At 51.7% G+C, this 27,057-nt stretch overlaps 1 protein-coding gene across 1 annotated transcript in view; it reads left to right on the top strand.

The window, feature by feature from the left end:
- Nucleotides 1-25,094, top strand: part of NDUFA10 (NADH:ubiquinone oxidoreductase subunit A10) — a 32,501-nt gene extending 7,407 nt beyond the window's left edge. Inside the window, exons 5-10 of the mRNA XM_074316045.2 lie at nt 1,362-1,483; nt 3,454-3,533; nt 4,085-4,139; nt 5,779-5,864; nt 13,038-13,146; nt 24,763-25,094. Of these exons, the coding sequence (XP_074172146.1) occupies nt 1,362-1,483; nt 3,454-3,533; nt 4,085-4,139; nt 5,779-5,864; nt 13,038-13,146; nt 24,763-24,831 (521 nt within the window). The 3' untranslated portion in view covers nt 24,832-25,094. The remainder of the gene's footprint in view (nt 1-1,361; nt 1,484-3,453; nt 3,534-4,084; nt 4,140-5,778; nt 5,865-13,037; nt 13,147-24,762) is intronic.
- Nucleotides 25,095-27,057: the final 1,963 nt, after the last annotated feature.

Below are 27,057 nucleotides of genomic sequence, written 5' to 3'. Positions count from 1 at the left end.
ACGGTCATAGCTACGCACGGGGCAGAAGGAGGGAGACAGTCGTCAGTGCCACACGGACTATAGGATCTTATGTGACAAGAACTGAGCGATGACCTTGAGGGGGCTGGTGACTTGCTCAAGACTCATTGCTTGCTGGGGTGGGGGAAGTTTCCCTAAGGGTAGGTGCGAGCACTGAGGTGAGGCATTGCCTGAGAAACGGACCGCAATGGGAGTGCCGCGGAAATTGAGTGCACGCAGGAGGAGGCAGGCCAAGGAGCTTTTCCCTGATGGTGTACGGACGGGCCTGGTTCTGGGCTGGGACGCAAGCAGATAGGACATAAGTGTGAGGCCGAGTGTACCCTGCTTGGACAAATGTCACATTGTCGTGGTCTGGTGAAGAGGGTCCCCAGGGAAGCCCTCGTCCCTTACTTTGGTGACACCTCCTTAGCAGTCTTGCGTATTCCACCAGCTCAGACCCTTGTTGACCTTGGATTTGGATCAAAGACCTGTCTGAATTGCCCCTAAAGCAGGAGTTACCAGGAGTGGTCACCTGAACTTTTTCTTTAGAGCAAAATAGTTGTCTTTCTGTGCATCTTAGTGTGACTACCCAAGTTTGTTGCTTCTGGAAGTTTCCACCACGTGACAGCCTGCAGACCGTGGTTTGTTGACAGTGCTCCTGTGGTGGGCGAGGGAGGTGGTGGCTTCATTCCACGACCTGAGCCTGTGACAGCGTCGGTCATGCTCCGGGACGTGAGTGCAGCGTCCCTCAGAACAGCAGGCGTCCCATGCAATTGCTGTCTCTGGTCCATTCCTACAGTGATAACTGGAGAGGATTCCCTCAGCCTTAACCACTTTCGCTTTGTGTTTCATCACTGAATCTGCTTCAGCAGTGAGTCTCGTAGATGATTCAGTTTGCTGAAATGCAGTGAACCTGGAGAAATGTGCGTGGACGGTACTTCAGTTGAACATAAAGTATATAAAAATGTCTTTTACTTCTTAGAGAAGATCAGACTCTCTTATTGATTATTGCGATGAAAAAACACACATGCAAGGGGTGTGTATGATGCATTTCAGCTCTGAGGACACTTGTGCCCTCCCCCTTCCTGGAGCCCCGGTCCTCTTTCGGTATGAGGGGCCGGACCATAGGGTCTGTGGCCAGGGACACGCAGCGCAGTCCTGTGAGGTTGCTGTGAGGCCCCCGACACCGCCCCTGCCCGCAGGTGGTGTGTGCAGCCAGTGCTGACAGCGCCGAGGGTGCCAGGGCTTGCAGGCCGCTCACGGCTCTGAGAACCGCATGCACATTTGCCCGTTCACTTAGAGGGAGCGTCGTTCAGAAACCTGTGTCATTAGCTGACAGCTGGCGCCTGTCTCGCGTGTACCAGGTGTGAACCACTACAACGAGGTGAAGAAGGTCACCGTCCGCGAGTACCTGCCTCCCCACGTCGTCATCTACATCGACGTGCCCGTGCCCGAGCTCCAGCGGCGGATCCAGCAGAAAGGAAACGTGAGTCGGCGTCACGGCGCAGGCCAGCCTCTTGTCATGTGTCCTCATTATGTGTAACCAGGACCAGCTCTGAGCAGTGACGTTGGCGGAGGCTACTGTCAGTGACTGACTGTTGTCACGGTGGGTGGCACACAGTGGGGCCCCCTGAGCGAGCAGAAGGGGGCCCCGGGTCGGTCACTGCTTTCCACAGAGCTCTGCAGTCCCAGTGCCATCACACTCCTGGCCCCTGTGCCTGTGTCGCCTGCACCTCTGAGGACAGAGGTCTCCGGACAGGACTGCCCTCTGCCGTGTTCCCTGTCCTCCAGTGGGGACCTCAGGCTGTGATTTTCCTGCAGACTGAAACGGCCTCATTCCCTTTCAGTCCGCACTCTCTGTGCCTCTGCGCCTGCCTCCTGCCTCTGGAACAGCAGAGGAGTGGTCCCCACTCACGTCCACTTACTCGTGTGGCCTTGGTTGAGACGACCAGGTGCCTGTCCTGTGCGTTTGGTTTCCCACCGGCTCTGCAGGCAGGATGGAGGACACGGGGTTAACCAGACCACTTGGCCCTGTGACGAGTTCTCGCTTAGCAGTGTCTCTCCCACGGAGCATGTTTCTTGGGGGGAAGAAGGATCTTCCTTCTGACGTTGGGATGACGACGCAGAGTTGCCTGTGTAGCTGTCCCAGTGCCTGTCCCCGGGGTTGGCATTCCCGCAGGTGCTCAGGAAACACCTGTCTGAGCGGTGGGTTCTTGTACCGGCAGCAGAAAAGCTCCGGGAGCCTCTGCTGCTACTAAAGGGGCCTCCCCCTTTCAGCATAAACACACCTGACGTCTGTCCATCGTGTTTATTGCCTGAAAGTTTAATTTAGTCTTAAGGCTGATGTGTAATTCAGAATTGCAAGTTCAGCATTCCATCAAGTGGCTGAAGGAGGAACTGCAAGTGAAAACTAACGGAGTCGTTTGCAATACCTTTGCCGTTACAGTGACGTTTGTTGAAAAAAAAACAAAGACATGTATTCAGAATTCTCTAGATAACTCTTGTTGTCTGGGATAATACTGCAAAAGCAATTTTGAGGTCTAAGTTAGAACTGTCTACTTGTTAATTTTTCAAAGTAAAGTCTTAAATACTGTCACCTGCTAAAATTACCACTGTGTATAAGAAAAGGGGACGTTTTACCAAAGGGACATTATATCATTAATAAGTGTGCATTCTTATATTCTAGTGAGACCGTTAGCAAACAAGGAAATAAATAAGGAATATATCAAATTATATCAAATAGACGTAAATGCTACCGTGTTTCCCCAAAAATAAGACCTAGCCGGACAATCAGCTCTAATGCGTCTTTGGAGCAAAAATTAATATAAGACCCCGTATTATATTTATTATTTTATACCAGGTCTTATATTAATTTTTGCTCCACAAGACGCATTAGAGCTGATTGTCCGGCTAGGTCTTACTGTCGGGGAAACACGGTATGAAGAAAACCCAAGAGGGTGAATGATAATATAACAGCCTTTAGCATTGCTAAACTAAGGTTTTAAACATTGTAACTTGCCACTCATAATTGGAGTTTTAAATTTCTGAGATTGGAGGGTGGGGGATGGGTGAGTGGTAGAGAACGGGGCGGGTGGAGAGGGGCGCCGGTTGTCCCTCATGTTGTCTGTCGTCTTCCCTTGCCCCACTCCCGCACGCGGAGGAGCGCGAAAGCGGCCGTTGTGACTGTGGAAGGGGTTCTCTCTGTTCTAAGTATGCTTCTGGAGTCTGAGAAGGTCAGGCCATGGCTTCACCTGGGCACACCTGGGGCTCACGTTAGAATGGGAATCATTCGAGCAGTCCCAAGGCGCCTTTCCATCACCGCAGCGTCCTTACAACACCCAGCATAAGCTGTTCTAAGAAGATGTGTTTGTAGATTGTTCTCACGTTTTACGTGTGCTCAGATGATAGGCAGAGGAGTCTGAGCGGTTCACATTTTTCCTCTTCTGCTTTGTTCAGCCGCATGAAATGAAGGTCTCGTCCGCCTACCTGCAGGACATCGAGAATGCCTATAAGAAAACCTTCCTTCCCGAGATGAGGTGAGCCACGGGCAGCATTTATTTATAGGATGAAAACGCTGTAAGTCCCCCTGCGCCACCCCCACCCAGGGCACTGTCTTACTCGTCACAGTGGATGCTGTCTGCGATGTTTGTAGACAGAACGACAGCAGACATTTCAGCTTGATTTGGTGGGTGGGTGGATGAGTGTGTGTGGATGAGTGTGTCTAACACTCCTGTTTGGCTGCTGCTGTCGGGAAGGCCCTGGGCTCCTTGTCCACTGGAGATGGCTTATGTGGCAGCGGAGGGGACCTGTGTGCACTGTAGACACTGCTGGCTCTGGTCTCATGCCCGTGGGGAACCAGGACACAGATCTACTGATGTCACCATGTAGTCACAAGCACACTTCTACTTGGAACTGTCTTCCTTAGCCAGTCAAGCCATGGGAGCCAGTCCACGCCCAGCACGACACCCAGTTCAAGGAATGTGACGTTTTACTATGTGCAGCGGGCAGCTTAATGTTACATAGTCATTTGTATATTAGCGGAAGCTTGGAAAATTTATACTTGGTTTCATCTTGCCTTTTTTTACAGTGAAAAATGTGAGGTTTTACAGTATAGTGCAAGGGAAGCTGAGGATGCAGAAAAGGTAAGCAAATGGCTGGGACGTTTGTGACTGTTCTTTAAATTGAGGCATGTATAAGGGTCTCACGAATCAGGTGATCAGGTGAGTTCTCCGAGTCTTAGAAATGTCTGTATTTTACAACGTGAGCGAAGTTCCATGCCCACCTAGCATGCTCCCCTGGTCTTGAGGTTGTGAGTTTCTTTTAAATAATTCAGTTTCTATGGTCTTAAAATTATAAAATGGTAAAGATATAAAGACCCCCGAGTCATCTGTACCAACATTTTTATTATGCAGATGGTAAAATTGAAAGTTGGCCTAGTTAACAGGAAAGAGTTAGTAACAACATACAGCTAGATAACAGCTCTCCCCATATTAGGAGGTGCATTTTGTAAAAATTCAAGTCAGTCTCGGTGCAGTTAATGAGTAATGGCCAAAAAAACAAAAAAAATGAAAAAGTAATATAGGAACATTTGCCCTCCCAAGTACAAAAGCATAGCCCAAAATTATGGTAATGAAAGCACTGTGGTATTAATAGAATCATTAATAAATAGATTAATGGAACAGAACAGAGTCCAATGTGTGCTCACGTGTGTGTGCATGCACACGCGTGAGCTCGTGTGTGTGTGTGACTCTTAGTTTGGTAAAGTTAGTACTTTAAAGGATAATAAAAATGTAGAAGAAAAGGGACTATTTCTTAAATGGTCTTGAGGTAGTTGACCATTCATTTGGTACAAAAGAAAGTTCTGTTTCATTTCTTACATACTAAGCATAGATTACTAAAAACAAAACAAAAGCTATAAAAATTCTAGAAGAAAATACAGCTTTGATGATCTGGGGTTGAGGTGTAGGTGGTGAGACACCCGTGAGCCCCAGGAGGAGAACTGTTTACACAGAACTGGCTTCTCCTGTTGGGGGGGGAGACCAGCAGGCGGGCTGGCTCTGGGGCCGGCGGTCAGTGGCGCTGAGATGGGGTGTGTCCTGCTGCGGCTCGTTAAATCACATTTCATTTCCTTCCCAAGCTTCTGCTTTTGTGACTTTGATTTGCTTTAGATTATGTTTAAACCTTTGACAATAGTTAGATGGCATCTATTTGAAAAGAAGAAGAATACGTTTTATTTCTAAGACTGAGTTCGTAATTAAATACATGCGCTGAAATTCTTGAAAGTTAAAGAGAGTTCTCAGAGTTTGGTGTATTTCGGGGAAGGAATGCGTCTGAAAAGGCTGCCCCTCTGGAGGTCAGACGCTGGGCTTTGGGGCTGAGAGACGTAGACCCGGAAGCTCTCGGAAACATACTCACTTTCTGGTCCTCTTATTGCTTCGAATGGGTCTTGCTTCCGGAATGAAGTTACCTGGGAGGAGATGAGTAGACTGTCACGAGTGCTGATTTTCCTCCCTCATCTTGATTCTTTTTCTCACCTGCCCCTTTTCTTCCAGCTGCCGGGTAATTTCCACAGCTCCCCAAGTGACAGCGGGGTTAGGCGCCCGCGTCGGGGGTTGTCACTCAGTCCCCCCCCTCACTGAAGTCGGCGTCTGTCTGACTTCCATTGTGACTTGCACGGTGTGGTTTTCCCCGCCAGACGCTCGTAGTTTATAGTGTAGTTAGATGTGCCGTTTAAATGTCTAAAATGGGGCTCTGCTCTAACACGGGGCTCTTTCTGTCCAGGTGGTTGAGGACATTGAGTACCTCAGGTATGACAAGGGGCCGTGGCTGGACCAGGACGACCGGACCTTCCACCATCTGCGGATGCTGTGAGTTTGGGGCGTGGTTGGGTTTTGAGCTGGTGAGTTTGCAGTAGAATCGTGAAGTAATTACGTTGTAAGGGAGGTGCCGGCGGCAGCGCGTCCTGAGGCGGACAGGCCGTGCACTCTCTGCGCTCAGTGATTTGATGATGGCGGTTTTCGCCAGCCAGCACTAACCCTCCTCCACCAGCCAGGCACTGCTCCGATTTCGGGAGCTTGGTGTCAAACAACTACACTTTAGGAAGAGAGGGAGTGCCCGCGTCAGCCGATCTGTGTCGGGCTAAGGCTGTGACGACAGGTAGCCCTGAGCAAGGGCAGCGAGTGGCGGGGAGTGAGTGCCACGGGCACTGCTGGGGAGGGCCGGCTGCCGGGAGGGGCTCTGAGCTGGAGCACGAGGGGGTGGCGCCCCCACCCACCAGTGTGTGGAAGCGAGCAGTGTAACCTGGGGAGGAGGGGTGAGGGACCCCGAAACCGTGGCAGGACCCAGTGCATTAGTGGTCAGTCATGCCCACGTGTAATAGGACGTGGGAAACAAGCCCAAATGGAATCACCTGTGATTTTGCTGCCACAGTGGCCAATACAAGTCTAATGCAGGCTCTTCCAGTCTTTTCTTCAGTGTGTGCTCATGTGTTTTTAAATAAAAATCATCCTGCATGTTTTTCTATTCTGTTTTCAATATCATGAGCATGTCCCTATTTTATTAATTAAAAATCTGATTTTTTAATGGCTCCTCTGTCTGCTGTTTGAACCTGTTGACTGAGATGCAAATCGGGGATTGGCAATCCATGGCCTATGGGCCAGACCCTGCCTTTGGCTACAAAGAATGTTCTTGCCTTTTTACAGGATCGTAAGGAAAACAAGGTACATGCAACAGGCACCATATGCCGCCCTCAAAGCCTAAAATACTCACTACCTGGCCCTTCACTGAGAAAGTTTGTCCACCCCTGAGATAAATTCATTTACTGTTTCTTTAATATCGCTCTTCTGGGTTCTTTCAATTTCTTCACAGCCATAATACAGTGATGAGTGTATCGTACACATTTTTGTTCCAGTTCAGGTCACTCTCTTAAGGTGTAAAAGTAGAACTACTGGGTCAGATTGTATGGCTGCGTTTTACAACTACAGAGGGAGGGAGCCAAAAACGTGTACACATTGTAAGAAAGGAAAAAGCTATTAAAATTGTAATAATATATACTGATAACAAAAGATGAATACAAGTCACGTTTGACTTCTGCCGTTACAAGAGGCGCTCAGAGTGGTTACCATCAGGGTCCAGACACTCTGATGACAGTGAACTACTGCTTGAGCAACGCTGACTGAAGTGTCCGCTTGCATACTTTTTTTTTTTTTTGGCATCCTGGGTATTGCTGTATTTGCAAAACTGTTCTCAGAAAATGTGTACCAGTTTGCAGGCTCATGCCTGTCATCTGAAAGCCCCTGTTAGGACAGTGTAGTTAAAAAGCAAACAAAAACTTGTGATTTTGACCCAAAGAAAAGTATTTGCTTTATTTCGTATTTTATAAACACTGACCTTCGATTTATATTTTTATTGGCTATTTGTCCTTTGTAAATGTTCTCTTCATGTTTATTGATCTTTTTAAAGACTCAGCTTCATGTTTTGTAGATTTTTCTCTATTGTTTTTCTGTTTTCAATGTCAAGTAGAGATATCTACTCAAGTTTTTCTTTTTTTTAATCTGCTTCCTTTAGGTTTGATTGCTCTTCTCTAGTTTCCTAAGGTAGAATCTTAAGTGATTGACTCTAGGTCTTTCTTCTTTTCTAATATGTGCATTCAGTGCTATAAATTTCTCTCTTATTTAATTCCGTTGTGATCTGAGAACATGTTTTGTGAGATTTCTACTCTTGTACTTGTGAAGATGTCTTCCGTGGTCAGGAGTGTTTTTTTGTCGCCGTCAGTGTTCCAGTGAGCGTGATAAGAAGACAGCTTCTGGTGGTTGAATGGCGTGTGCGGGTCGCGGACCCTCACTGCTCGTCTGCTGGGTCTGGCAGGCACTGCAGGAGGGGCCTGGAGGGCTTCAGTAGCGGACTTGTCTGCTTCTCCTTTGAGTTTGTTCGTTTTGCCTCATGCATTTGATGATCTGGTCTTAGGTGCATACACGTTTCGGGGTGTTAGGTTCGAGCCCCTCAGCATCAGGCAGTGCCCCTCTTTACCCCTGACAGTTTTGCTAGTTCTGAAGTCTGCTTTGTGTGACATGGATGTGTCTGTGTAGGTGTGGGCTACCTGCCGCCACGTCTTCACTTCCAGCCCAAGTGGTTGTATTGCATGTGAGCTCCTTGTAGACAACATGTATCTACTCTACCGCTCTGTCTTTTGATGGGCGTGTTTGGATAGTCCACGTTTAAGTAAATGTTGCTGAATTTGGATTGACTTTTTCTGTCTGTAACTGTTTTCCATTTGTTGCATCTGTTCTTCATTTTCCTCCCGGCCCCTCTGTTGCCTCCTGGTTTAATGGAGCGTTGTGTGCGCTTCCATTTTCCCTTCTCTCTTAGCATGTCACCTGCACCTGGGAAGTGTCATTGTTCTGTCACGTGCCCAGGATCTGCTTGCAGCTGACTGAGTCCCGTGCAGGTGGCGCTGCCACAGCTTGGGGTGCACAGGCGCTCGCTCTGTAGCAGGGAGTTTGTTCCCAGCTCCCTTCTGCCCCCCTTCTGTCCTGTGTGGCGTTCACTCCACATTTCTGTGCTCTCCCACCCCCCAGGCTGTTCTTAAGGTTATTCCAGGTCAGGTCATTGATTTTCACTGTTTTCTTCCTGTTGTTGCTGTAAGGACAAGAGGGATGGCTTCAAACTCTTTACTTGTTGGAGCTGAAACTGGAAGTCTCCTGGGTTTTTAAAACTCGGGTTAATTTTTGTGTCTCGATGCTAATATATGCACAATTGACCCTTGAACAACACGGGATTAGGGGTGCTGAGCCCCCTGCAGTTGGACGTCTGCATATAACTCCCCGAATTTCATTTGTCCCTTGGTATCCGTGAGGGGTTGGTGCCAGGTTGCCTGCAGATACCAGATCCATGGACACTCAAGTCCCGTATATGAAATGGCACAAGACACCGCATATAGCCAGCCCCCTGCGTCCGTAGTTGGTTGACTCCACAGACGGGAAACCTAGGCACACGGTGGGTCGACTTTATATTTATTGAAAAAATCCACATATAAGTGGACCACACAGTTCAGACCTGTGTTGTCTGAGCGTCAGTTGTGTATGTTTTGGTAAATACACCTAAATGACAGTATGTACCGTGTCGTTCTGAAGCTTGCTTTAAAAACCCACATCCTTATGGTGCTCTCCCTCCAGGTCTGAAATCTCGTTCGCTGTACTCACTGTGAATAGTACGTGTCCGCACGCTGTCTGGAAGGGGTTTCAGAAACTTCTTGATTCCACAGCACGCCCCTCATGTCACAGGTGGGACCAAGGCTCAGAGAGCTCTGACATGCCACCATCACGGGCAGTAGTCTGGAGGGGACACTTTCTGACTCCGGGAGGTCTGGCCTGCTGGCTCTTGGCACCTCCCTGGGCGCGTGCAGACGACCATCTTCCCTCCCCTCTCGTTGGTTCAGGCTTGAGTCCAGGTGGGATCGTCACCTCCTCACTCAGCTGTCACCGCCCTGAACCCTCCTTTTCCCTGCTGACCTCTTGCCTCCCCTGAAGTCCCACCTAAGGTCGGTGTGTTCGTCTCCCGTGATTTCTCCCGTTATCTTTCTCTTAGGACTTTGCTGCCATTGGGGTTTGAGCCTCTCGTCTCGACCTCCATTCCCCCGGTTGGTTTCCTCATCCCCCCCATCCCTCGTGCACACTCCTACCAGGTGAATCCTCATAAAAGTGTCACAGCGACTGTTCTCCTGACTTGGGATCCTTTGGTGGCATATCTTTATTTAGTCATGAATCCAAATTTTGTTTCCCAGAATTAGTTCCGAGCCCAGCAGGAAGCCGGCCAGTCTCCTGACCCGTCCCATCCCCACCTGCCCATAATCGTCAGATGCAGGTCCTTCTGAGTCACCTTTTTGTCCCTTGAAACCTCCTCCGACCTTTCAGGCTGCTGTTTCTTATGGATTACGTGGGATTCTTGTTCGTGTCAGCTCCTGCTGGGCAGAACATGTGGGACAGAAGCCGAGGTTCCTGTCCTAACGGCCTGCGCGGCGGCCGAGCAGCACGGCCTGGACGCCTTCCACGGGCCACACAGCGCCGTTTTCCACACAGTCGGGACTGTGCTAACTCAATTCTAGACCACGTCCAGAATCCAAGTCTGAAGTGGTGCCTTTGTCACGTGGTTATGGAGCTCAGAGGAGGCGTCTGCTGCGAAGTTCAGTCACAGCATTCACTCAGCTGTTCCAGTTCGCTTCCTATAAATGCTCTCGGCCTTTCCATCTCCCAGCTTTTTGCTCCTCTGCCCCTCAAGGATATTTCATAACAGTTTACAATGGCGATTGTGTTTATTTTCATCTCGGTACCATTTCTTAATTTGGGGGACTCAGTGAAAATTATGACTAACTTTCTAAGATAATGATTGTAAACATGCCATTCACTAATTACACAAATTCTGTCTAGAACCTGAGCAGATTAGTGGTTTAGAGCGTTTTTGTATCGTCTCTGTTACGTGTGTTGGTATGTAATTATGTGTGGGTGTGTGCTTTTGTTACGAGATGGTAACCTTTTCAACCTTGATAGCATTTTGTGTCTCTACCCGTGATCCATAGCTTGTTGGCGCCTGCGCTGTTGGTTTCATCCCTGTGTTGGTGACTGGTTACAGGTCAGGCCTCCATTGTGCAGGGCCCTGAGCCCCCCTGCCTCCTCCTTCCTTGCAGCCCCCCCCCCACACACGCACGCACACACACACACACACACACACACACACACACACCCTCTGGGACTTCTGTTTCCTGGGACTCCTGGGCAGTGTTTCCAATCAGACATTCCAGTGCTGCAAAGCCAGTGGGCTGTGAGTCTGGTATCAGAAGGAGGGCATTTCACACAGAACTTTGCAGTTCAGGAGAAACTAAAAAATATGCTTTGGACATGTTTTAGGAGAAAGCATAGACATTCTGTTAATTGGGGAATAGTTTGAGTCAGGAGACATCAGTTATTATTTGATTGTTTCTGGTTTTTCCTGCCTCGCTCTTTTGTTTCAAAGTATGTGGCCAGCACCTCACGTTGAAAACCAGCCTGGTGCGTTTATCTCCTGTGAGTGCTTGGGCTGGCGCTGAGAGACTGGCTGTGCTGCCAGTGGGACTGCTCCTTAGTGAAACTAAGTGTTCTGCGAACAGAATGTTTTCTTTCCCTGCTCTGTGCTTGCCTGTCATACAAGGCTTCCTGTTGTCTTCATTCCTTCCTTATCTCCCATCTAGAATACATCTAGTTTGTTCACTGGAGATGGGATTCCACAGGCGCGTAACAGTCATCATTTCAGCTCAGTGAGACACGGGGAGAGCACTTTGTCAATTGAAATCAGTCGTGGGACAGTGGCAGCAGGTTTTCTTATCTTCAAAAGCAGCTTGAAGTGTATTTGTTCAAAGATCCGTCCTTGGGGGTGGATGGTGAACTGTCGTACTGCCACATTAAACCCAGACGGCACTGTTGCGCTGGCTGTTGTCCACACAAGTGCCTAAGCCCATAGGTTCTTCCACATTTTCCAGGAAGTTTTTAGGGTTTTCAAACCCTAGAGAAAACTGTAGCATACCCCATATTGTTGGATATTTGTTAACATTTAAAAATATGAACTTTGTTTTTAGTTGGAATTGTTTATTATGAGATTTAAAAGATATTGTCCTTGTATCATAATAAGAGAATAATTCTATTTGTGTTAAAAATGAAAAGATGTGTATTTATACCTTATTGATACACGCATACAAAAGATATTCCATAACCACCTTACTATTAAAACCGAAAGAACTCGTCCTGGAGTGTGTACGTCCCAGCCATGCGCACTGTCCGTGGAAGTCCGCGTCGGGACACGGAGGAGAACACACACAGCTGTCCTGGCAGCCCTTCTGTGGGCGCTCGTTGGATGTTGGATTATCAGTCATTGTACGAGTGGCGTGGCCTGGCGTGCACTGGTGCCACTTGGGAGTGACTGCCCACTGTGCACTCATGTGCCACCTGCCGCGGGCTCAGGGGTGCTGCGTGGGCCTCTGTGGGAGGGACCCCAAGGACTGCGTGCCCTGCGTTCGGATGGGGTTGTCCTGACCGTGGCAGAGTCTGCCCAGGGTACCGGGGACAAGCCTTGCGTTTGCATGGTGGGTCAGGGCTTGTTCTCACAAGCAGCTGAGAGCCAGAGACATGGAAAGAACTTCCATGTGGGCCATTAGGAGCAGAAGCATCTGCCATTATAACTCCTTCATGGGATAGGAAAGGGGACATTTAAAATCGTTACTCTCTTTGTTCTGAGCCCTTAAGGAAAGAGACTTTATTTTAGTGTTTTCTTCTAGAAGCCCCCTAAATGCTTTTCATCTTCAAATATAGTGGTTGGTTATGTTCAGACTAAGTTTAATTTAAGCAAATTATAACAAAGTATAAATATTTTAGCATTCAGCAAAACAAAACGGTGAGACAAGGAGAGTATCCTATGATTTGTGTTTATCGGTGCCAGGAAAAGCAGAGAATAGACCTTTTATTGGCGATGGTACCACAGAGCGCCCTGTGTGGGAGTTCAGCCTCCCCCCAACTGCCTGCCTGGGCAGTGCCCGCTCCTGGAGCCCTGTGGGCAGCTGCTGCGGTCGGGAGAGGCAAGATGCCGCTGGGCTGTGAGCCTGGAGGGCCTGGCTTGCTCTGTCTCCCTCAAGACGCATTCATTTTGCAGCTTTTTAGGGAGGGCATCCTGTGTCATGGCGCTGTAGCACATGTGTGGCGTGCTTGGAGCTTTTTGTTCCTGCCCTGCGCTGTTCAAAGCACACTGTGGCTCCGTGGTCGTGTTTCCAAACTGCGTCCATTCCCTGAGGGTACCGACTCCACGCACACACCTCAGGCTGTGAAAGTCATTTCAAAAGAGCAGCTCCGTGCAGACCAGGCGGCCTTTGGGATGACAGTCGGGCTTTGAGATCACTGCTTGGGAAGAAATGGCATTTATTTGAATGTACAAATTTTCTAATATGGATGTTTATTAAAAAAATCAGCCTTATTGCTTCCTTCCGATGGCTTAGTGTGACCGATATTTGTCTTATTTTCTAGGGTTCAGAATAAGTTGGAGGTGCTGAATTACACAACCATTCCCATCTATCTCCCAGAAATCACGATTGGAGCTCACCAGAGTAATCGAGTCTTCCGGAAATTCTTAGAGGTAAGGAAGGTCTTCAGAGGTGCCGCGCTGAGCGGCTGTGAGCTCAGCAACTGCTCTGACAAACGGTTCTGTCCTTGTTTGCTTGTTTGCTTGGATGAAAGCTTTCTTTTCACTGAGATGGTTCTCTTTTCCTTCATCCCGGTGTATGAGCTGGTGCAGTTCCTGGGGGGCCCGGCCACGTGCCCTGAGGTGTCCTGGGGAGTGGTAGCCGGCGACATGCTTCGTCAGCACATTTTCTTGGTATAAAAACATCTCTGTTCTTTAGCTTTTATGGGCGTTTCTTTAAGGACAGGTTTGATGTCTGGTGTCGCCTTCCTCTTCGGGGTACAGCCATCCATAAGTAATGAGAGTGTATGTTTCTGCAGGAGGGCCTGGTAGCGGGTGGGGCAGAGGGTGAGGGGTGTTGGGCCGTTTTAGGATCATCCCATCTGATTTCTGTGCCTTTTTAGTGAGTGATTCGTTTTCAGAATGGTTTGGAGAGTCATTTTAGGCAAGATTCCATGCACTTAGGGAACATGTCACGAGCTCTGTGTTGGAACCAAGCAGGTGAGCGCGAGCCTTCTCGGGGATCCTGATGTCTGGGGGGTATAGACTTGACCATTTCCACAGCAGCTGTGGCTGGGCTTTGTTACCGGCGGTGTGTGGAATGATTGTATTTGAATTAGAACTCACGCTCAGCAGTCCACTGTTAGACGCGCTGAAAGTGCAGTCGTTTGCGTTACTGTAGTTCCCAATGGGCTCCAGGTGCCTGAGCCACTGATTGGTGTGGAGTCCGTCCCACGCCTGTCTTTCCTTCTTGAGGTTCTTGGCGTTTTCTTTAAAGTGAGTTCTTTTGGTTGTTTTGAAAATGATTTTATTCAGTGTAGAAATTTTGGAAATACGTGAAACCATAAAGATCTCACTCAGAGTTATGTCCAGTTAATATTTTGTACGTTTCTTTCTTTATGACCTTTGTCGGCATGTAAGTGCCACATGGTCACTTCTCCTTTGGAGTGGAGCTGCGGGGTCCTCGGCTTCCTGAGCCGGGGCTGAGCTGGCCCGCCCTGTAGCTGGTGCCTCGTTCCCACCCGTGCGGAGGCCAGGAAACCGCCCCGGTGACTGTTCTGCGCTTAAGGCCCCACCTGGTCCTGTGGAGTCCACCTTCCAGGTGGCTTCCTCACTTCTGGCGTCTGCGGTGTGGTCTGTTAGTGCCAACCACAGGTGCCTGGTGGCTGTAAGGGGCTGCGTGGACAGAGAATTTCCAAACAAGTCGATAACTAGATTACTAGTGAGCAGGTTTTGCCCTTTTAAATTAAAAAAAAATCTTCTGATTACATCAGAGTATTGATTTACTGATAATATGTTTTTAACGTCTGTATCCCTTTTGATGATCTCACTTTTAAACAGGGATACAGCAGGCAGCAAGCTGAGGAATTCTCCAGTCGCTGATGTGTGGCTGGAATTAGTAACAGAGCTTTGTTTCTACAGTTTCTCTCCGGCTCTGTTGTTTAGGAATGAACTGCCCTTCAACTTGTACTACTGGTGGACAGTTTTCTTTTAAAATAAACTTACATAAAAACGGCATTCAGATTTTGTGACATAAGCAGTAGTCTGCGGATATGCAGCTGTGACCTGAGTGGGAGGTGACCTCAGGGGACCTGAGTGGCCGCACTCAGCAGCAGCCAGGCTCCTTGGTCTTGTTCTTTCATGTACTTGTGCCTTTTGTTCATTAGTTCACTTATTCATCCCACTAAAGATTTGTTGAGTGCGTATGAGGTGCCTGACCTGTCCTAAGCGCTAGGGACAGGGACAGCAGCCCCTAAGATGGCAAGATCCCTGCCCTTGTGGAGCTTATGTCACCGTGGAAGGAACACAGTCAAAACCGAGAATTTGGTAAGTGGTAGTGACAGGTGCTGTGGAGACAGTTAAATCCCCGGAAGGGAGGTTGGAGCGGAATTTAAAATATCTTGGTTGTGGCCCCAGAAGACCTCATGGGAAGTGGGCAGAGCTGCCGGAGGGGTGATGGGGGAGAGGCCTCGATGCAGAGGTGAGGAGAGAAATTGCAGCGCATTCCAGACCCAGGAAGGAGGCCACTGTGGCTGGAGCAGAGGGAGGTAAGGTGAGGGGCCAGTAGTGAGGGAGAGATGGCGGAGGCCTCCTGGCCTGTGCAGAGTGTGGGCAAGAAGAAGGGCTGCTAGCTCGAGAGGGCGGGGGCAGGGCGAGGAGCGGGAGCTTTCAAGGAATGCTCAGTGAGAGGTGATGGTAGAGGCTCAGTGGACGGCTGTCAGCACAGGAACTCTGAAAAGTGGTCACATTACGGATAGAAGCACTGAAATCTGCTGCGATGTTGTATTGGAAGAGAAAGAAGCAAGCTGACTTCAAGGTTTGGGCTGAGGAAGCAGCGCTCTGGAGTTGGGATTGGCCCCGAGGGGAAGGCACAGAGGTACAGGCCTCAGGGGAAGTCAAGGGCTCACTGCTGGACGCGGTAGGTGTGCAGTGCTTAATACACGGGAGGGTGTGGGCGTGTGAGAGCCAGGACGAGACGCCGAGGAGGTGCTTTGTGTGCTGAGCTTGGAGTTGGGAAGTGCGTGAGGGTTTAAATATAAATTTAGGGGTCCTCAGCGTGTGATGGACACTGGAGGTCACAGCGCTGGGCAGCTCTCTGGCAGGAGGTACAGCTAGAGAACGGAAGAGGGTTAGGGGTGGGGGCGCAGCAGAAAACCATCAAGGCACCGTCCTCGTGGAGCTTCCATTTGGGTGTATGTTGTTTTCATTCATTCTTTGTAAGAGGGGGACTGTTCGTTCGGTCGGTAGGAATTTCATTTCCTCTTTAATGGATGTGTTTATAAAATACAGGTTGAATAAGCAAGAAAGTGTGAGCCAGATGATCCCCAGAGGAGGAGCCATGCCCAGGGTGGGCGAGACGCCTGGTCTCGCCTGGTAATCGGGTGGGGTGTACTGTCATGACGTGTGCGTGTGCATGGACAAGGGCACTGGGGGGGCCCAGCAGTGTGCTCCGAGCCACGGGCAGCCAGATGTGCCATAGGAGAGCTGATGGCCCGGATGTCAGCCTCCAGGTGCCCCAGCTCACTGCTGTAATGAACTGCCAACAGCCAGGCCACCATAATGACAGTATGGAAACACAGCAAGGAAAAATGGGCATTTAAAAGTCCGTTATGTAAAAAGCTAGGTACGCGCCGGCAGATACTGACAGTTTGACCCTCCTGACTTCCATGCACACCCTGTCACTTCTCCTGCTTTGATACTCTGGGAGCAGTCTGGTCCCTGGTAGTCTAGAACTGGTACCACGGTCGCCCTGTCTTGTGTCCCATCTCCTGGAGATGGTTTTCTGCGGTTCACCATTACGGGACATGTTTGCTGAGTTAATTGTGGATGCTCTTTCTCAGGTGAAGGAGGTTCCATTTTATTAGAACTTTCCCAAGAATTTCTGCCAGGCGTGGATATTGACCTGTATCGCGTGCTGTCTGCCCTGCTGCTTTTCTCCTTTTCTGTTCACTGTGGTCCGTGAGTGATGGATTTTCTAACGTGAGACCAGAACCTTGATACAACCTTGATTTTCTGGAATGAATCCCACCTGTGTGTGTATTATGCTTTTCTGTAACTGAACCTCATTTACACGCTCACTTCTGGATTTTTGTGTCTACATTCTTGACAGATGGGAGAATTTTCCTTTTTCCATATCGCTGTCTGTTTTTTTGTTTGTTTGTTTTTTTTTCAAAGATTTTATTGGGGAAGGGGCACAGGACTTTATTGGGGAACAGTGTGTACTTCCAGGCCTTTTTTCCAAGTCAAGTTGTTGTCCTTTCAGTCTTAGTTGTGGAGGGCGCAGCTCAGCTCCAGGTCCAGTTGCTGTTGCTAGTTGCAGGGGGCACAGCCCACCATCCCTTGCGGGAGTCGAACTGGCAACCTTGTGGTTGAGAGGACGCGCACCAACCAACTGAGCCATCTGGGAGCTCAGCGGCAGCTCAGCTCAAGGTGCTGTGTTCAATCTTAGTTGCAGGGGGCAGAGCCCACCATCCCTTGCAGGACTCGAGGAATTGAACCGGCAACCTTGTGTTGAGAGCCCACTGGCCCATGTGGGAATTGAACCGGCAGCCTTCGGAGTTAGGAGCACAGAGCTCCAACCGCCTGAGCCACCGAGCCGGCCCTCATGTCAGTTTTTATTATCAGGGTTGTGCTGGCACCAACCACTCAGTGGAGGCAGGTCCTCATTTTTATTCTCTGGAAAGTTTGACCACGATGAGCAATGACTGCTTCTTCCTTCAGTGTCAGAAGGAGTGACTGGTGGGCCTGGCACTGGACTTTCGTTATGGATTCAGTCCTTTAATAGCACTTCTAATTCTTGGCAAAAGAAATAGTGTGTTGACCTTTTGTTTTCTAAAATTAACATTGTGGTCTTCCTTTCTCTTTTAGGCCCTTTCTGCTCTGTTTTGGGGTTTTGTAGTTTGCCCAAGACGGGACTGAGTTGAAACTCCCTTACAGTTAAGCCAGCGCTTTCTAAGTCTCGGTGATAGGATCTCATCCCCTGCTTGTACTGCCAGGTGCTTCTCTTTTTTTAAACACCTTACACAGTCACTTTATATCCTGCATCTGGCAGTGTCGGTTTGGGGGCTGCCTGACTTTGTCACTTACTGTTCCCTCTGGTGCGTACGTGGTGGCTGAACTCCTGCATTTTGGAGCCTTTGACACCAGTTCTCGTTCTGTGGCATTTACTGAGTGAGCCCCTCCTACGTACAGGACACCCAGTTCAGTCTGAATTCAGATAACAGCAAACATTGCTTTAAGGACGTCCAGATGTGCCATTCACTGGGCGTCTGTGCAGTTAGTCTGCTGACTCCGCAGTTCTACCCCTGAGAGGTCTGCTTGCTGCGCCAGCCCTGACACTGCCGGGCAACCGGGGTTTGGTTCTTCGTTTACCTGTGGGGTTCTGGCCCCGAGGTAGTGAGAACTGGGCCCACACCTGTGAGCTCAGGCTGCAGCGGGAAGCCCTCCGTGCGCAGGTGGCTGAGGGTCTGCCTTCACGAGCCGCACTTCTGTGGAGAAGCCTGTCAGTCCTGCGCCCCGCGTGCACAACGTGGCTGGCCTGCCGCCTCCCAGCTCTGCAGCTGTCCCCAGGGCAGAGGCGTCTGGTCACCACTCTGGTTTCAACGCACAGCTCATTTGTAGCCCGTGATCTGCAGAGCTCAGTGTTGCGTTTAAAAGCATTTCCAGAGGTTTCTCAGGGTCTCGGGGCTGCTGTTGTGCTGAAGGTGGAAGGCTCCTGCTTTCCTTAATGCTCTGAGCAGCTGTTTGGTGCTGGTGTGGCCTGGGTCCATTCTGCGGAGGAGCTGAGGTGGAAGCTCTGTGTGTCTCTTTGCGCAGGGAACCCGTGGGGTGGAGGATTCAACAAATCCCCAACCCTCAAGGCACAGAAGGGAACCCTGGCTGATGACAGAGTTGTCTTCTGTTACAGTCCGAGAATTGTGTCCAGGACGCGTCCTCAGGCGTGTTGGGAGCACTGGCTGTGACGAGGAGTGATGCCTGCTGCTCGCTGCTGAGCTGCCATTGCAGACGCAGCGTCCAGACATGTCACCTCGATATTTGACACGTCGTCACTTTCCACTCAGCAGATAGTTACTGCGCTCAGCATTGTTGTGAGCATTGGGCTACGTGGGAATAAACAGCCAGCTTTCCAGGGGCTGACACCTGGTGGGCGTGGGCTGGGGACAGGTGGCAAACACGTCTACAGCAGGCACCGGAGAGCGGGCAGAGCTACTGCTGGCTCAGGAGGGGCTGCTGTGCCGAGCGACGCCTTGCACGTGTGAGTGGCCCAGCCACACCTCCGAGCGTGCTCGGACGGGGGAGCGGCCTGGCATGTTCTAGGCATAGAAGCGTCCACCGTGGGGAGGCTGGCGGGGGTGGGGGTGGGGTTAGAAGGTACAGGATGAGGGCAGGTAGGGACAGAGGCTGCAGGGTGAAGACTTCGGGTTACAGTTTAGCGAGGCTCTGAGCCGCTGGGTGTTCGGGAGTGAGTCTGAATCACACCTTAGAGGGGTGCTCGCCTCGCCTCGTCAGGTGCTGACTGGGCAGAGAGCAGGGAGTGTTGCCGGAGTCACGTGGTGTCATGAGGCTCGGAAGCCAGGCCGTGCTCACCCCACTTCCCCGAGAGCCCCCATTTATGGGGAGTGGCAGCCTCCCCCGTCCCTTAACAAGCTGGTGGAAGGGTCAGAGGTAAGAGCGTGTCAAGGGGGGGACACGACGGCAGGGGCGGCAGAGCAGGCGCCCAAGTTCCCAGCAGGACATTGCTTTTCTTTTAGGCTTGTGTGTGGGGTGTGTGTGGGGTGTGTGTGGGGTATGGGGTGTGTATGGTGGGGGGCAGCATGTGCAGACAACACGAGGACATTAGGGCAGTTGGGAAGACATTTTTCTGGCTGCTGAGTAGTTTCTGCGGGCAGCCAGGGGTACGCACCACAGGCTGGATTCCTGGAGGGCCTGGCGCCCTCTGGTTGGCGGTAGGAAGGAGGCACTTAGGACTGACTGGTGGTCCTGGCCTGGGAGGGGGAGGGGAGGGAGAGGCTGTGGGCTAGGAGATGGATCTCCGTGGAGGAAGGACTCCAGGGCAGGGCTCGGAGTGTCCCTTGGTGAGCAGTACCCCCCACTCCACTGCCCAGGGAGGGGAGTAGAGGCGGGTGGGACTGAGGAGGCCCCAGGCCTGGGCACAGAGGGCACTGCTGTTCATTCCCCCTTGGGAGGGAGCCGTGGGCACACACGGGGCAGCCCCCTTGCAGTTCTTTGTGCACAAGTCCCCAGGGGGCTGCTGGGTGAGCACCACGCAGACGGGGGCTTGGGGCTCCTCGCAGGAGGGTTTACGTGGAAGGCTTTCCCACTGAGCTGAGCTGGTGACACAGGGCCCTAGACAGAGAGAAAGGACCTAGAGAAGGGTTTTTACTTGTGATTTGGTTTTGTGTTGATTCTGTGACCTTGGTGCTTTGATGAATCCTGTCGCTGGTCTGGAGGAGTGCTGGCGGCTTTCAGGAGTCTCTCAGCAGGCTAGGTGACTGCCTGGGGCCCAAAGGTTTCACCTGCAGTGACGTTTGCAGAGGGACAAGAGTACCTGGACTCGGGAATGTTTATCAGCGTGTTTTATTCACACCCCTCCCCATTTGGTAATTGGAATCGACTCCTTAAACATTTGTGTAAATGCTGACTGCAGGCAGGGCTCCCGCTAACTTTTTACAGTCGTTTCCCAGACAGTTGGCGGTGCACGGTATTCTGCGCAGCCCTCCGTTGGTGCAGACGCACTGAGTTGGTTCCACTTTACCGATCTGCCCCTCCAGCTGAAGGCGCCGGATGCTGTTAGGGTCCCTGCGCCTCGGCGAGTCTGCGCGTGGCCCAGACAGCTGCCACCAACAGGGTCAGCTCTTCTCTCCCCGCTCTGTTACTTCTTTACCAGCACAAGTGGTTTCCATTCCCAGTATCAAGTTCTCCTTTACCATTTTCAAAAATGGGACGTTTCATCGTTTTAACCTGTGAACACTGCGTTCTTTGTTTATGAATTCGCTGTAATAAAGACAAACGTGCAGTAAACAGAAAACATTAAGATCAGCCAGGTGGTTTTAAATTTCCTCTTGACGTTCAAACCTTAGACCTTAAGTTGGTGTCTTTTTTATGTTACGATACAGAGTCTTGGGTTAGAAGTTAATAGGATGTGGAAGTAAATGCACAGTAGTTACCCTTGGTCGTGAGGGCTGAGAGCCGGCAGGTCGGCCCTGCCTCTGCCTGCTCCGAGGGAGGGAGGGACTCGATCGGAAAGGCAGCCCTAGTCTGCTCTCCCGCTGCTTATGTTTACACGTAGAGGAAATGACTAGAGATACCCCTTAGAGAAGAAAATTACCATAAAGGTAGACTCCACAGGTGCATTGGTTTGTGCCTGATTGCAGTGTCCTGAGGTCTCTAGAGGTCAGCTGGTGTGGCGTGACATCACAGCTGATACCAGGCTGACAAACCAGGAGTGCCCGCTTTTGCTCTGTGTTCGGGCATCACTTTAGAATTTTAGAAAGCTTACTGTTTTCGGGTATTGAGCCCAGTGTGTGAGTTAGGAGCTTTCCTGTATGCACAGCTGGTCTGAGCGAAGCAGGGTGGAGACATGTCGGGTGTATGATACTGTGCACTTGTGGCCGGGTCTGCTGTAATAGGCTGTGGGTTTACATGTTAAACAGAGGCACTTATTTTTTTAAAAAAAGATGGTTTTTGACAATTGGCTGGAGAAATAAGGTTTCTTTTGAAAGCTGACTTCAGTTTTGTTACACTTGCTTTATGCTTAACAGTAATGGAAAATTGGGGAAATTTTGTATCAAAAAAGTGACTTTAATAAACAATTTCTGCAATGCTCTTCTTTAAAACTGATGAAAAATTCTTAGCAGCACTCATTAGCACTTATGTATAGTAATGGTCATTGGAAATTGGGATCCCCACGCCCCCCCCCCCCACGCCCCAGGATTATCCGGTAGCTTTAGTCCCCCCAGAGCACCGGGAGCGCAGAGGCCGTCGTGCCTGCTGGGAGCCGCTTGCTCCCCAGTGCAGCGCCGTGGCTCCAGGCGGCAGGCGTTCGTTTCATCCTTCCTTAACTTTCGCCTTGACAGTGACCCAGCGAAGGAGTTCATGCTGCCATTGGCACATGGACTTGAGTCCTCTGGGAGAACGCCACCTAGGAAGTGAGCGTCGGGGACTGTCCCACGGGGACAGTAGGAAGTGTGAGTGCCACACAGTGGGACTCGGGTACCTGTAGGAGGGCGTGGAGAACAGTGCCCCAGCCGTCTGGGCTGGGGGCCTGCACAGGACATGCAGCAGCGGGGCTCATGTATTCTGACTGGCCGACTGACCACGGGCGGACGGGTCCAGTAACCCCTGGTAGCGGCAGCATGTGCTTGGGAGGCACAGCATTACGTTATTCGCAGACGTTGGCAGCCAGCTGAGCTGCCGTTTAATTCAGCTGATATTTGTGCGGGGAAAGGATTTGTGGCTTGGTGATCAGAGCATCTGGGCTGGAGTGTCAGCCTGGCAGCCCGGTGCCCTGGGCAAGTCACTTCTCATGTCCTTTTTACAGTAGAGACGCCCTGCCCCCTGCCCACCTCACGTTGTCAGGATCGCGGCAGATGGTCAGTGCTGGTCGTGGGACCGCCGTCCGCCCGCTGGTGTCAGAAGCTCCTGCGGGAGTGCTGGGCGTCACTTCGGGGTGAGTCCCAAAGGCAGAGCTGACGACCCGGGCGTTCTGAGAAGGGTGTGGCGCAGTGTCAGCACCAGGAGAGGCTCGTGCAGATGGGCACCGTGTAGTGGCAGAGGAATCGGCTCGGGAAGCGTTTCAGGAAGAGCTGGTGTGGCTGTGATGGCCAGCCGGGCCACCAGCGTTAGGTGGCGCCTGGGAACGCCAACCCAGGGTGTCTGTGGAGCTGCAGGCCGCCCCGCGGGACCTGAAAGCTGAGAGGACTTTCACTAGGATGGACCTGCCTGGGCTGTGCCCGGTCCTTCAGATAAAAGGAAATCACTTTCTGGTAGGACCAACTTGCTTGCTACAGCGGTTGCGTTTTAACATTAGTTTGCTGGGTATTTCACGGCTGGGAGAGACCGGGCCAGACCGAGCCTCGGCCTCCCTTCTTCCCTCCGTCCCTCCCGCCTCGGGATGGCTGCCATCTCTCACTTCCTTCTTCTGCTGGTGCAGACATGCCAGGTGTGTCCCGTCAGGAAAGCAGGACGTGCCTGCCTGAGTTCCTGTAACGAACCACCCTGAGCCACTGCGAGCCCAGTGTTGTGAACCTCACGTGGCCTGGGGGACAAGTACAGAGTCACAATGTCACTGGAGGCACCTTTCCCTTTCCAGCCTCTAGAGGCTGCCTGCGTTCCTGGGCTCGTGTCCCCACCTCTGCTTCGGTGGTCACATCTCTGACCTGACCCTCCCCTGGGCCCCCTGGCTGATCCAGGATGCCCTTCCCGTCTCACGGTCCTCAGCGTAATCCTTGGGAAGTCACGGAGTCACGGTTCTGAGGATGAGGGTGTAGATGTGTTTGGGGCCATCATTCTGCCTGACAGCCCCCCGATAGAGAGACTCTGCCCACCACCCTCCACACACGTGCACAGGCCGCCTTCCTGAGGGCAGCCCAGCCTCCTCGTCCTCTCAGTGACTCTCGGCGTCTCACTCCCTCCGGAGCTAAGGTCTCTTCTCCACCGTCCTCTTGTCCTCGTGCCAGAGCCAATGACCGTTTCTTAGTCCTCACTGGACTTGAAGTCCCATCATGTCATGGCCGCCCACCCCTTCTTCAGCCTCCTCTGGCCTGCTCACCCCTCCTCCAGCCCTCTCGCCTGACCTCCTTTCTCACGGGCCCCCGGGCACCCTCGCCGACTGACGAGGCATCGTCTCCCTCTCGGCTGTGGGGAGGCGCTGAGCCTCTGCTCCCATGCTGTGTCCTTAGCCCGGCTGGACGCTCCCCACCCTGGGGAACCACCTGCCCCTCCCGCTGCTCCTGCTTGTCTGTTCCCAGGACGTCCTGAGCCTTGAGGCCGTGGACGCAGGTGCAGGTGGGAGTCACTACGGCCTCACACACGGGCGAGACCTGCAGCCTGTGGCCCAGCGACCCCCTCATGCCTGTCGGAATCACCAGAGCGCAGAAAGGCCGGCCTCACCCCTTCCTGCCATTTCCGGTCTTCTGTAGCCCCCACAGCTCCGTGGTGAGAGGCTGCCCTTCCTGGGAGCAGCCCTGCCTGTTAGGACCAGCCTTCAAAGCCGCGGTCACTGTGCTCACACAGGTGCCTCTGCCTGTGGGGACACTCGGTGCTGCCAGAAATAGTCTCGCTCGGCTGCTGCAGGTCCACCTGTGAGGCCGAACTGCGCCCTGTGTCACCTGGGCCCCTGCTCCACACCAGTGGGAGGAGCCCGGGGCTGAGACAGCTGGGCTCCCAGGCTCACTGCTGCTGCGCCAGCCCCGTCCTGCCTGGGGCAGGGCTGCTCTGCCCCCTGGTGGGTCCCTGGCTGCCCACACCCACTGGCGCAGCTCTGTGTCACCCTCGGCCGGTGCTCCCACTGTCCCAGCCAGGCCCGGGCTGTCACACGGATCTCAGCTGCCTCATCAGTGGCTTGTCCAGGTTAATGGTTCTGTTGTGATGGTCAGCGCTGCCGTGTTTCCCCAAAAATAAGACCTAGCAAGACCATCAGCTCTAATGCGTCTTTTGGAGCAAAAATTAATATGAGACCCGGTCTTACATTACATTATATTACATTACATTACATTACATTATATGATACCTGCTCTTACATAAGGCCCAGTCTTATATTAATCTTTGCTCCACAAGACGCATTAGAACTGATGGTCTGGCTGGGTCTCATTTTGGGGAAACACAGTAAGAAGGAGCCCCCTGTCTCCAGTGCCCGTGTGGCTGACTCCACCTCCAGTTGTCGAGCACTTGTTACCTGCTGACAAGTGGGAACAGGACTGGTTTATAGCGCTGGCTGTAGGCTGGCTGGCAGCCCCTGCAGGCAGAGTTGTGCTTTCTTTGCAGGGGCCGGTGGAGGAAGGGTGGACGGGGCAGCTGCGGGTGAGCTGGGCTGTAAACTGATGGTGACCATGGCTTGCTTCCCTCCCACAGCTGCCGGGCCGCAGGTACAGCCCTGGGTACAATGCGGACGTGGGTGACAAGTGGATCTGGCTGAAGTGATGGACCGCCCTTCGCCAAAGCTGCTTCACGGTGACGAGGAAGCTGCCAGCCTGCTGACTCCATGTAGCTTTAAAATTGGGGGGTGGGGTGGGTGCGGGATGATCCGACAGTCGCAGTGGAAGAAATGGCGCAAAGCATCTGCCCTGTGGTGTCATCGGGGTGGAAGGAAGCATCTGTCTCTGAAAAGGATGTGGAACTTTCTAGGTTTATTTTGGAATGATCTGTAATGATTCCCGGGGAAAAATGATAGATTCTGCTACAGACCAGGTGTCACTGGAAGTGTTTCATTGCTCGCCGTTGCGCTGTGGTGTGCAGGGCTGTCCATTGCTCTTCAGACGTGGACAGATGCAGCCTCTCTGCAGCCCTGGTCTGCGTTGTCCCTGAGCTTGCGCCGTGCATGGCACACGCGTGTGTGTGTGTGTGTGTGTGTGTGTGTGTGTGCGCGAGCGCGCGCACATGCAAAGTTCACTCACCGTTTGCTGTGACGTGCTCTGGTCTCATTCAGGCACATTATTAAGACTGAAACGTTTATTCTGTTTGTTTTAGCGATCTTCTGTATTAGAGAAAATGAGGAAGAGTGAGGAGGAAATACCAAAGATAGGAAGAGAGCACCACAGAGTTAGGGAAGGGCGTATTAGGGCGTATTTGTTTTAAAAGAAAGTTTGGAAGCCTCGTGCGGTGGCCAGCGTCGGCCGGTCTTATAATTCCTTCCTCTGACGGGGGATTGGAGCTTAGACTGTCGGTGGGGTAACATGTAAAATCAAAGTGATATATACATACGGATATATATATATATATGGTCTTTATTACCTAAAACTCAAGTTGTCAACCAAAAAGACTAGTGAGAGAAAATCACATTTCTTTATTTACTTCTATTGAAAACTTAGAAAAAGTAAAATTTCTTACAAGCTAATTGTAGACTTGAGCACTTGAGCTCAGGAGTTCAGCTGTAAGTTGTGAATTATGCGAGTTTTCACTAGAGAGCTCCATCCACTGTGTTCAGTATGGCAGCTCCTCGCCACACGTGACTATTGAACGGAAATGAATTACATGCAGTTTAAAGTGCACGTCCTCGGTTGCACTGGCCGCCATTCAGGTGCTCAGTAGCCACGTGGCCAGTGGTCTTAGTGTCGGGCAGGGCGGAAGAGAGCGTGTTTCCTGCCGGGGACGGTCCCATCAGGTGTCCCCAACATGGAGCAGGCTGTCCTGCCCGCGCCCCCTCGGCCTCCTCTCCTCTTCTTTTCTCTTTTATTCCTCCCTCTCTTTGCCTCTCTCTGTCTCTCTCTGTCTCTCTTCCCACTCGCCCCTCCTGCTTTGGGTTTCAAGAATTGAAAATAAAGTTTCCCGGCAGTTTTTCAGCTGGAGTCCAGATTTAAATGGCCGCGTTTCACTCGGAAACGAAGGGCTTTGCTGGCTGGCTGAGTGCAGCGAGTCGCTGGGCCGGCGCACTCTGTCGTTTGGTGCCCGCGCCTCACAGACCCATTAAGGAGAGGAGGGAGGGGGAAGAAAAGCAGCTTTAATTATCGGGGCCGTTCCACGGTCTTGGCTGCAAGCAGCAGGCCCGTTTCTTCAGCGTCCACATGGCAGGGTGTCCTCAGCAGCAGGAGGTCTGCTGGTGTCCGGCCTGCATTTGTGAGACAGCTCCTGTGACGCGGTGTGGACCCCGGTACCCTGGGCCCGCCTTTGAAGTCACCTAGTGTACATTCCCTGATGGCGTGTGTGCTCATGGGGTTAATGTTTCATTTTGTGGTGTTTCATGAGTGGCGGGCAGAGAAAAGCAAATTTAGCAGGTGCCCCACGTGTAGTAGTCTCAGAGCAGCACGTGATTCAGTCACGAGAATGCTTACACCCCTGAGAGAAAGCCAGGGGGGAAATCAAGTGCGTTTCTGAAGATCCCATGTCGGAACATTCGAGGCTCCGGGGATCCAGAACTGAACCTGCTGCAGGACTGGTGTGGAGTCTCGCAGGCACGTGAGTGCGGCCGTGCCGGTCTTGTGTCGAGGAGGAAGCGCGCCTCTTTCTCTAATGTGCCTTTCCGTTCTCTCAAATTGGTAACCAGAAGGCTGAGAACATTTAGCTTCCTGCAGGGAATTACAGACAATTATGTCCACATCTGCGAAGCAGGGCTGGCCGTGGTGGGCCGCCAGCGGGCCTCCAGCCTCACCTGTCCCTGTTGGTGGTGGTGTTCACTGAGCAGCCCCTGACAGCACAGCAGGGCGAGAGCAG

The sequence above is a fragment of the Rhinolophus sinicus genome, chromosome 17, assembly GCF_057876585.1.
Source record: "Rhinolophus sinicus isolate RSI-liver-muscle chromosome 17, RSI-T2T, whole genome shotgun sequence".
Taxonomy (NCBI): Eukaryota; Metazoa; Chordata; class Mammalia; order Chiroptera; family Rhinolophidae; genus Rhinolophus; species Rhinolophus sinicus.
This window is presented reverse-complemented; position numbering and strand designations above follow the sequence as displayed.